The sequence below is a fragment of the Sceloporus undulatus genome, chromosome 3, assembly GCF_019175285.1.
Source record: "Sceloporus undulatus isolate JIND9_A2432 ecotype Alabama chromosome 3, SceUnd_v1.1, whole genome shotgun sequence".
NCBI lineage: Eukaryota > Metazoa > Chordata > Lepidosauria > Squamata > Phrynosomatidae > Sceloporus > Sceloporus undulatus.
In genome coordinates this window covers 149,517,699-149,529,448 of record NC_056524.1, presented here as the reverse complement: position 1 = coordinate 149,529,448, position 11,750 = coordinate 149,517,699, and the positions used below count along the sequence as shown (strand labels likewise).

At 40.6% G+C, this 11,750-nt stretch overlaps 1 protein-coding gene across 1 annotated transcript in view; it reads left to right on the top strand.

The window, feature by feature from the left end:
- Nucleotides 1-11,750, top strand: part of CAMK2G (calcium/calmodulin dependent protein kinase II gamma) — a 254,090-nt gene that overhangs the window by 216,240 nt on the left and 26,100 nt on the right. The window contains exon 15 of the mRNA XM_042458442.1: nucleotides 2,827-2,859. Coding sequence (XP_042314376.1) covers nucleotides 2,827-2,859 — 33 coding nt within the window. The remainder of the gene's footprint in view (nucleotides 1-2,826; nucleotides 2,860-11,750) is intronic.

Here is an 11,750-nt window from a genome sequence, read left to right as displayed (position 1 = left end):
TTGGAAGACTTAAGGTTTTTCTGATTCTGTCAGTTGTATTTTTTTTTTCTGGACTGTTCAGCTGGTTTTCTGAGTGTGTGTCATTAGTTCTGCTATTTGTAATAAGGTCTGTCCAATGTAACCACTGCTTGGAAGCTGTTGTAATATTTTGCAAATCCATGAAATCAACTATGTTTTAAATACATAATCTCAAGGGTGGGCAACTTTGAAACAGCCTCTGTGGGCCATTGAGGCATGTTCTGTGGCCATCCTAGGTCCCCAGAATCATCCTCTGTGAACTATGGAAGCATGCTTTGGAGATTTACTAAGTCCCTAGACAGCATTATGATGGGATATTTTGAAGCAAAAGAAATTCTGAAAAAAATCACTTAAACTCTTGGAGGTCCATGTGGAAATGCCCTCTACAACCCCCTAGAGATCATTTGTGAGCAATTTGAAGCAAAACTGGTTTTTGTTTTTAAATTATGGGGGGCTCGAGAACTGCATGCGGACTACAGGCTGCACTTTGCCTGTCCCTGCTTTATCTGAAAGTGTCCTTTTGGCAAAGACTGGTCAGTATTTTTATTAATGTGCCTTCTTTATTTCATCTATTGCAATGTAAAGAAATCAGTAGTTTTATTCAAAAGGATTCCCCCACCCACCCTCTTGTCAAGAATCCATTCAGTGCTGCTTTACAGTAACTTTCATTGAAGCTGCCACTTTTAGAAAATTAAGATAGCAAACCTACTTTGGGTGCACTGGAGTTGTAACCCAGAAAATAGACCTTTGAAATGTAATGTTTGAAAAGATACCTGAGCAGATGGTGTACAGTGGCTAAGGGATTGAGCTATATACAGTACATCAAGTAATCATTAGGTTGAATCTCACTTCTACTACCAGTGCATGAGGCGGTTTTAGGCAAGGTACTCTCTGAGCCTTAGCCCACTACTGTATTGTTAAAAATAGCAGAGATTTACTTAAAAGACTTGTTGAAAAGAATTATAACAGGATAATTTGTGTGAGGCATTTTGAGCATGTGAGATAAATGTATGCAGCTGTTGCATGTGTACAAATGTTAAAAAGTTCTAACTGGAAATATAGTTTGTATTTTTAAATCATCTAGTAACTAAACATCACTGGATGATAATGTACAGGTAGATTAAAAACATGAAATAGAAAATAATAATAAAAGAATAATAACCAGCATATAAACTATGCAACATATGATAAAACCATAGAAACCAGAAGCAAAAACAGAGCTAGGTTTACTTTAGAATAAAACAATAATAAAAAATAAACAGTGAGAAGCTCTGAAAGCACTAAAACAGTGTTTTAAATGCTGGTGAGAATAAAAATCCCATCCATTGCCTACAAGACAACAATATATGATATGTGAGATTTTCTGGCATTCCACAGATAACATAGCACTATAGAGACATCCCTCAGTTTTGGATCCTTGTGCCTCACAGATATGATGTGTCTTTTCTATAAAGAATTAATACTGGGCAGCTCAAAAAAGAAATTGTCTTGGATTTTGAGTGATTTAAGTTTAAGAACGCATCAGAGGACAAGTAGAATTTCTAAGCGAGATCGTGCCTAGTGCTACAGATAAGTAAGGGTGACTGCCAGGAAGGATGGATAAAAAAGTTAACATGGTTTGGGTGGATCAGTTAAGATATAATATGATTCCTGCCCAAGTGTGTGAGCATGGTGCTGTGCAGATTATGTTTCCCACAATCTCTGGCTTACCTCATCCTCTTGCCCACCAAGCACCGTAGATTGGTACTTTCTTGCTCTGTCACTGTCAGTGTATCTGATACGTGTCTAACACCTTGTCAGCAATATTTGCTTCTAGCCAGTTTTTGCTCTCCCTCTCCCCCAGAGTTCCAGAGTGTTTCATTGTTTCCCTGGTTGGTTTACAAAATGATATGTTCTTAATTTATTAGTACAGGCAGAGGAGGTCTCATGCATTCTCTGACCTCACCAAATGAAACCCTTTGAATGAATCTGCTCTATCCTCTCATACAAATGCCCTAACTGAGCATTTCTAAGTGCCTTTTTATTCAAACTGTAATTGGTGCACACACCTGTCACCTTGTCTGATAGATCTAGTGTCTGTGTGGAAGTGTCTTTGATATACTGTAGTTTCATTTTTAGGGCAACATTCTAGAGCAAAATGTATGTGTGGATTTAGATTGCAAGGATGGGGAGGATAGGGTTTATTTAATCTCTTTAGCACATTGTGATTGCTGTTGCTGGGTAGGAATAGATTCCCTCCTCTGGAAGATCTCAAAGGTGTTTTGTAGGTATGAATTTGTGCATACTTGGACATTGTATCTCATGCTTGTAACCATTACTGCAGACACCCAGTCCAACTGAATCAAGTTTATTTCATTTATGAGAGAAGATAGATGATAGCCACAATGAAATTCTTGAGGTCTGGGCATCTGGTAATAGTCCCTGAAGTTGTGTGATGAAGCCCTAGTTCCCATTGTTTATTGCTATCTTCTTTGATAGATAGTTGAGGTGTGGTGCTTTTGGTGGGAATTGGGTGCAGTTTAGTCATCTTTAGCTGAATTAGAGGTGTTTCAGAGGAAAGTGTCTGTTAATGTCATGTTGCACTGTCTGCATCTCTCACCCTCTTGCTAAGTTTAGAGGGTTGTGTTTCCAGGTTTTGCCTTTGGGTTATGATTGCTGGCTCCCATGAGTCCATATGTCTGTTGTTCCTTTCCTGGAGGAACATGATTGCCAGCAGGGTCTTTGCTGACACACAAGTGCCAACATTTTCTTTGCTTCTCTTCTCATTTCTTCTTTCCTTCTTTTTCCTCCTCTCAATGGTGTGCCCAGAAAAGGAAGTCAAGCTCCAGCGTGCATTTGATGGTGAGCACCTCCCATAAACTGCCTGTGACCCTGTGGAATCACCATTCTCATGCCATGCACGTCCAGCTTGTGCTCATCACCCCACATAGCATGTCTGGGCAAGGGTGTGTGTGTGGTGGGATGGAGACACATCTTGCACTTCAAAAGCTCCATGACCTTACAAAAAAGATTGAGAGAGAGAAAGAAGGAGAGAGAGCAAAATAGACCATGCCATTGGTAAGGATTCTGCTTATTTTGTTGTTAAAAATTGATACCTACATTCAGCTTTGGATGTTGTGTGAAGCAGTCTCCCACCAGCTGATTCATTTATACATACAGCCCTCATGTGGCCAAAAGCAGGGTCTCTGTATTCTTGTATGGGCATGGAATCTTGGATGTTTCATTGCAGAAGTGCTGAAATGGACACAGGAGCCTGCCTTTCAGCTGTACTAATGCTGCTTTTTCTTGATGGTTAGCAGCCCAGCTGCAGTGCAGAATAAACTCTGTTTCCTGATGTCCTGGATGGATAGTGTAGACGCAGCACCATTTTGTGGCTCACAGCTGCCATTCACTTCCTTTTCCCTTCCAGAAATCTGTGCTAAGACCTCTTGGGGTCCCAAACTGTTTTTCTGACTTCTCCCTCCACTCCCACACCCCTCCCCTACATTCCCTAGGAATATGGTTGGCATTAATGCCAACATAAGTTGGCATTAATCAAATATCTAGCAATTCTTCTCATTCATCCCCTCTTCATATGAATGTATATATTCCCCTGGATGTGTTTGGATATGTAGTATATCAAGAGAAGAGTCATATTCTGTGTCACTTGTGATGGTGAAGACATTTCCCTTCCTCAGGCTCAATTTTGATGAACGTAATGTTCTCCACAACTTCCAAGAAGTATTTTTAAAATTATCCAAGGTAGCCACTTGCCTTGCATCAAGAGGAGCCAAAGCTAATGTGTTCAAGAGAAGGGTTTTTCCTGCTCTTCCAACCACAGCTCTGCCTAGTGACAGAGGCCCTAGCAAAGCTCTTTCACAGCTCACCTTCCGATATTATTCATGTTGATTCTTGCCACCACTCTCAGGTCCTCCTTTTCCCAAATGTCATAGAGAAGGAAAGCCCTTTACGCCTAGAGAAAGTGAAAGCAAGTCGAGCCATTATTCCTCCAGCTAGATTTTTTTTCTTTAGAACTGGGCTATGGAGCAAAGCAGCAACAGAAGCAGGAAACTGTAATGGTTCTCCTCCCACTTGGAACACCTGGCACTTGTGCAATGAGAAGTGCTCCATCACCAGTAGTTGACATTAGTTATATACAGTATCTCTCGTCTTAGAGGAGCAGGCCAAAAAAGGAATCTGCCTTAATTTTTAAGGAAGTACAAGTGTCTACCAGATCCTATTTCTGTAGGCAAGAAGGTTCACAAGCCATTAAAAAAAACAACCTCCACTATATAGCCAAATCAAGCCTAAACACGGGTGGAGAGGACTGAAATCCCTCCCTAGTAGCTGCTTGATAAGATGTTTGTCCAGTGCTCTTTGCATCTCTAGACTTTTCTGGAAGAGGGCAATCAAGCATGGAGTACCGTACCATTGCACTTGTGAAACAGCAACACTCTTTGACTTTCAGCAAAGTCAACTATAGGTTTTGTACAGATCTCAGAAAGGTTGACTCCATCCCTCTCAGAACAGGTGGAAGTTCCCTCACCTGCTGATGATGCAGTACTTCTGCTACAACCATGCAAGTTAAAGTTTTCTGTTCCCTCCACAGATGTTGGCAGCAGAGCAGACATAAGAATGGATATGTGAAGTCGAAGGCTTTCATGACCAGCATCCATTGTTTTTTGTGGGTTTTTTGGGCTATGTGGCCATTCTTCTCAAACTCTTCTAGAACATGGCTACATAGCCCGAAAAACTCACAAAAAACTATAAGAATGGATAGTTCACACCCTTCTGAATAACTAGATTTGGGTTTTCCATATCCCCTACTGTAGGAGGAAAATGCGTGACCAGAGCAAAAGATAAACTAGCCTGTTCTCAGGCAGGGCTGCGTAAATCTTGTATATGTTTCCCATATCTTCCTATATACAATGCAAAGTATTTCCCAAAAGAATATCAAGGCCAATCATGTTTCTCAGCATGTTTTGACATCTTCATAGTTCATCCCAGATACAGATGAAGCCCACCACTAGTTGGTAAATAATGTGTTATAATTTCTGTTGTTTGGCAGCCTTGGCATCTGTATCTGTAGAAATCATTGCAGTGATAGTAAGTGAGCAAAGACAGAATGTGGAGGCTCTGGCTGTTTCTCTCTTGCCACCAACTGTGTGGGCTTCTACCTATCCCTTCACTGCCACCAAATGTTCTAAAGATTTATTTTCACCTCTATTCCACTACTGTGGCCACCAACTGTGGGGACCTCTTAGATGTCATTGTGGTTTCTGTACAAGATTTCATTTATTTTCTGCTTTTCTCTCCCTCACACCAGGCACTACCACTCTTTACTAACTGCTGCCATCACAGCTGCTGTTGTCTGAACTCAGCTTTCCATTATGTAGCATTTCCAGAGGCAAAATCATATAATACAAAAATACTTATTAACAGAGGTTGACTGTTGCAGATTACTTATTTAATGCATCTAAATCACATCTCTATCTCACACTTATCTCCTAGCCAACTCTGACCCTGATTTTACCTCTCCAAATTATTCAAACTCCTAAACCCCACAACTAATTCCTAATCCTGATAGACTTCCCTCTTATCCCTGACCATCATCCAACAGCCTTTTCAAAATCCCACCATTCACTCCCACCATTCCATTCTCTCACCCCTTCTCACAGATCCTTGCCTAATACACAGTGCACACATAACTTTATTACCTTAATATCTAAATGAAGCAATATTTTCCCCTGAAAAGTCCAGAACCTCACACGGCATTTCATAAAAGTTTGTGAGACTTCAACGGGTGATGTCTATGCCTCTGTCAGTAGCTTAGTCCTCTTTTGCTTTTCTGGGGCAGTTTTTTTCCCAACTGAAGCTGCTGTTATCAACTGAAAAGGGGATTGAGAAAATCTTCCTTTTAGCATCACTGTGGATGGGCACAGAGCAGGAGGAGGGGTGCATTAGATGTCATTCTAACTCTAGGCCTCTGGTCTTTCAGAAGAGAAAGAACAAAAGGGAGATTTTTTTTTCTTTCAGCCCCATGTTGACTCCTGTTCCTTAGATCAAGCTATAATATCAGTACAGGTGTGACTCACCAGATGAAAGTATCATCTGTTCTCACATCCAGTACTCCCAGATGCAGAAAGACCCATTGCATGTGATAGCACTGAGGCCGAGTGGCAACGGTGGAAACTATGGAGTCACTCTTGTGCTGTGCAAGTTTTTCTTTTCTCTTGTGTTACAGTCATTCTAGGTCACAGTCATTTATCTTCTAGGTGAAGGCATTTATGACTTGATACAGGCAGGCATTATACACCTGAGGGGAATTGTAGCAAACCTGTGGTCCTCCAACTGTTGTTGTGCTCATCACTCCCGTTGATCCCAGGCATCATGGTCAATGGACAGAGATGACAGGAGCCCCTTAAGTTTCCCACCACACCTCTAAGAGGTAAAATGTTCAGTAGGTCTGAGATTTTCTACAGAAAGACTTATGCCTCTAGAACCTTGCATTCTGTCAACTAGAGGCTGGTGCAAAATGCATTCACTTAGAATGGAAAGGTTTTAAGCAGACAGATTTGAGTGTCAGAACTGAATAGAACTTGCAGTCCTTCCTCACAAGAACCAACACTTTGTTACCCTGAACTTTAATATTTTCAGCAAATTAATTTAGATAAGAATAATTATCTCTGTCATAGCTATTGTGAAACAATTGAAAATGAGAAAACTGTTCCTAATTTGTTGTAAATCACCCAGTGATCTACTAGCATATCCAAATCTACCTTCTGTTCACCCCCACCATCTCTTCTACCATAAAACTATTACACTGATGTTACCAGAAACAGTCTTAAATTGTGTCTTGGTAAAGGAGAAGTTTCTGACTACTCTTGTGTCTATAGATTCCTAATGGGGATCATTGTGGTCCTCCTGCCATTCATAGATTTCTTTCAGTAAATATCCCTTAATGGGAAGCACCTTTTGTTCAAAGGTCCCTTGAAGTCCCTGAGTGTGGAGTTTTTTTTCCTTTTAGTTGTTGCTGTCAGAGAGAAGGATATTAAAATGAGAGGTGTGGTCTTCTAACTGAGTTACAGTTCTTTCACAGGGACAAGTTGGAATGCTGGTCAAAACCCACCTTTCTGCCCCAGTTAAATTCTTTTTACAGCAGGCACAAGAGGTATGTTTACCATCCGTCTCCACCAAACCAGTTAACAAATGACAGAACAACTGGCACAAATTCAGAGTACAAAATCCCCTTTATTTCTTTGTGAGTGGGATGGTAAACTGATTTTGGACTTACTTGTGTGATTCAGCTTCAAAGAGTGTTATTGGTTTTTTTTAAAATAAGTTTCTATGTCTTCTAAACCATCTATAATAGAGAATACATTATACTGGTATTGTGGTCTAGATAGGCCTTTCCCTGTGCAGACTGTAGTTCACTACTGCCAGGGTGGCAATTTTTTCTGCAGCTCTTTGGATAATCTTTACAGCTAGTGCAGAGAGGTAAATATTACTTTATACACATACTGGAGACCTGGTTGGATAAGTCCCATGACTGGAATATTACAATTGATGGGTACAACCTAGTCAGAAAGAAAAGATTGGCAGAAAATGAGGGAGTAGCATTGTATGTTAAAGACAAATTCAGTTGTACAGAAATCCATGTGAATGATCAGAGTGGACCAGCTGAGAGCATTTAGGTAAACAATAAATGGAGAAAGAAATAAAAGCAACATTGTGGTAGGAATTTACTATGGGCCACCAAACTAAGGTAGATAATATTTTTCAGAAACAAATATCAGAAATCTCAAAGTTGCAAGAATTAGTAGTTATAGGGAACTTCAGTTACCCACCCCACAGAAGGGAACATCATTCCAAATGGGACCATAGCAGACCTAGCCACCAAAGACTGCCGCTTCATTCCCATACACAATTACTTTACCATTGGTAATAAGATATACCTTATATATACATATACCTTCAAGTCAACAGTACTGTTATGTCATCACAATATCCCGACATTTTTATGGCTAGCTTAGAACAACGCTTCCTTAACTCCTGCGCCCAGAAACCCCTCTTCTACCTGAGATACCTTGATGACATCTTCATAATTTGGACTCATGGAGACGCCTCTCTCAAGACTTTGCACCAGAATTTCAGCAACTTCCGCTCCACCATCAGCCTATATACAGAGCAAGTCCACTTTCTGGACACCACCATACAGCTGAATGACAGACATCTCAGCATCCCCCCAATATTGCAAATCCACTGTCCACTGCACATATTTACATGCGTCTAGTTTTCACCATGGACACACCACCAAATCCATAATTTACAGCCATACCCTCCAATATGATCACATCTGCTCAGATCCACAGGACAGGGATGCCACACATTTTTGCTCACACATTTATTCAGGAATTTCACTAATGACTTAACTTGCAATATTAGAGTCACTTTCACTTGCTCATCTTCTAATATGATATATGCCATCTTTGTCAACAGTGCCTTTCAACACTCTACATAGGGCAAACAGGCCAGTCTCATATCTTTTTTCTGGTTCCTGGCCTGCATACACCACATTCCCAAACTCCCTCTGTCATTCATTTAATCATCTGCCCATCCTGGCCATAGGCAACATTTTTCCACCTGCCTTTGTCCCTCAACAAATATAATTAAAACTGAACTTATCACCTCATCACCATACTCACAAGTTTTGCATTTCTAGGGCTATTCATATAGTCTGACTAAAAAAGTTCATCCTGGGCAATGCTTCACTCCATGCATCTGAGGAAGTAGACCAAGTCTACAAAAGCTTATGCTATAATTTCTTCTGCATAGTTAGTCTTAAAGGTTCTACAAGATCCCTTTGCATACTGATATTCTCTGGGACACAAATACTGCAAAGCAAAGGCTTGCCAACAGATTCCTGATTTGTATTGCAGATAATTTCCTCTTTCAAAAGCTAGAGGAAGGAACAAGGGGATCAGCAATCCTGGACTTGATCTTAATCAGTAGAGAAGAATTGGTTGTTGCAATCAAAGCAAGGCCTTTGACAAGGTCCCCCATAATATTCTGGCAAACAGACTAGTAAAATGTGGGCTAGACAATGCAATTGTTAGATGGATTTGAAATTGGTTGACCAGCCAAACCCAAAGGGTGCTCAGCAGTGGCTCCTCTTCATCCAGGAGAGGAGTGACCAGTGGGGTGCCACAGGATTGTGTCCTGGGCTCAGTGCTATTCAGCATCTTTATCAGTGACTTGGATGAAGGAACTGAGGGCATGTTTATTGAATTAGTTGATGACACCAAATCAGGATGGGTAACTAACACCCCAGAGGACAAGATCATAATTCAAAATGACATTAACACAGGACTTCCTGTTGCAGTGGCAAGGTAGACAGCTGTGGGTGACAACATGACATGTGAAAGGGATCTAGGTGTCTTAGCAGACCACAAGTTGAACATGAGTCAACAGTGTGATGCAGCAGCTAAAAAAGCCAATGCAATTCTAGGCTGCATCAACAGAAGTATAGTGTCTAGATGGAGGGAAGTAATAATGCCACTCTATTCTGCTTATCAGGCCTCACCTGGAATATTGTGTCCAGTTGTGGGCACCACAATTCAAAAAAGATGTTGACAAGCTGGAGTGTGACCAGGGGAGGGCAACTAAAATGGTGAAGTGTCTGGAAATCATGCCCTATGAGGAGCGACTTAGGGAACTGGGTATGTTTAGTCTGGAGAAGAGAAGGCTAAGTGATGTTATGATAGACCTGTTTAAATATTTGAAGAGATGTCATATTGAAGATGGAGCAAGCTTGTTTTATGCTGCTCCAGAAACTATGACATGGCACAATGAATTCAAACTACAGGAAAAGAGGTTCCACTTCAATGTCAGGGGGAACCTCCTGACAGTAAGAACTATTCAACAGTACAACATACTCCCTTGGAGTGTGGTAGAATCTCCTACTTTGGAGGCTTTTAAGCAGAGGCTGGATGGCCATCTGTTGAAGTGCTTTGAATGTGTATTCCTGCATGGCAGGGGTTTGACTGGTTGGCCCTTGTAGTCTCCCCAACTCTGATTCTATGTAAGTAGTCAGTACTTTGTTTGGAAGTGTCCATGTAATGCTATAATTCACAACTGTGGGGCAGGGCAAAGAAGAGATTTTTGATTTCAAGAAATGATTTTAACAAGTTCAGGGAAATAATGGGTGGGGTCCCATGGCTAGACATGCTAAAGCAAAATGACAACCAGGAGAGTCTTTAGATAAGAAAGGGTTGTTTTTTTTAATTTTTAGCAAAATCAGATAAAGACGTCTGGCCACTGGTAGTTTCTGGGGGAAGGGGGTCCATGGAGGCCATTTACTGCCTGTGATGGGTCTCAAGGCAGAGTTGATCCTGGAGGCCCTGGACAACCCCGGTTTTGCTTATTGGTAGCAGCACTCCACCTGTGTATGTGTTTCTAGTTCTTATATTGGAGAAAGGGACTGTTTCTCCCCTTCTTACCACTACTTCGGAAAAGCATCTGTTCTGTTCATTTCTGTTGATAGTAGGTTTGTTTTATGTGTTCTCTTTTGTGTACTCTCAGTGTACTCTCAAGAGTGTGTTTTTGTTCTGTCCAGCTTCCTGTCTGGTTTGCTTAAGTTTAGCAGTACATTACTATAAGGTATTAAACTGAACTGAGTCATTCAGATCCCATTGCAGCACAATCCTGTGCAGACTTACCTGAGGCAAAACCTCATTTAACAGAGTAGAATTTACATGGAAGTAAGCATGCATAAGACTGTTCTGGTAGAGGGGTAAATTGTTTGAATTAATTCAAGATGCAGCAACATTATCACAAGGTGACTTTCCATTGTTCTTTTTGTGTGGTGAGCTCAAATACTGTACACCATTCCATTGTGAGTCTTGATGCTTGCTGCATTGTGTATGGATTTTCATTTTAAATCTTTAAATATCATCTTCAGTAGTGGTCTCCTTGTCCTAAATATACCTTATTTATAACCTTATAAAAAAGGAATATGTGCAACATCATTAGGAAGAAAAGATAGCTTGGGATAACCTTGCAGGTATCATCAGAAGTATGATAATTAAATCTTCCTTTGCAAAATCATTTGCAAAGATGTTGCCTTTGGTTAAAAAGCAGTCTGTGTCTATGACCATTTTATATGCTGTGTTGATCCCAGTTTCCCTCGTGGTAGAGACACAGAAAATTATCTTGATATCAACACCTGGTATTCATCAGATCTCACGTCATATCAAGCTTCACATCTTGGGGATACCTGGAAGTACCTGAACAGTTTTTGATAACAGGCATAAGGAAGTCTTTTAATGAGTGTGCCCAAAATGTAACAATAAGAGGGCATCATTGTAAAAGGCAAACTACTTTCTTTGGTGTAGTGCCATCCTGCTTAGGTGTGTAAAATAAAAAGTTTAAAGAAATGATTCTGCCAAGACTAATCATATGGATCTTAAAGGCTTCAATTTTCCCCCTGTTGCTGCCAAATAAATAAACTGTTTATGCAGCAGTAGCTTGTCTCACATCACAAAAGTGGCCTTAACATGGGTGAATGAGTTTTGGTTGACCTCTCCTTGTGGATGCTGGGATTTCTTTATCAGCTGCCCTTACAAATAAGCGTTAATGTCTTTTTAATATCTGAGAAATAGCATAGCTGCACAGGCACAGCTTTGTTAAGATAAAGCATTTTGATTTTTGCAAACTTGTATTGTGGATTTGTATGTCAGTACATATAGAAGCAA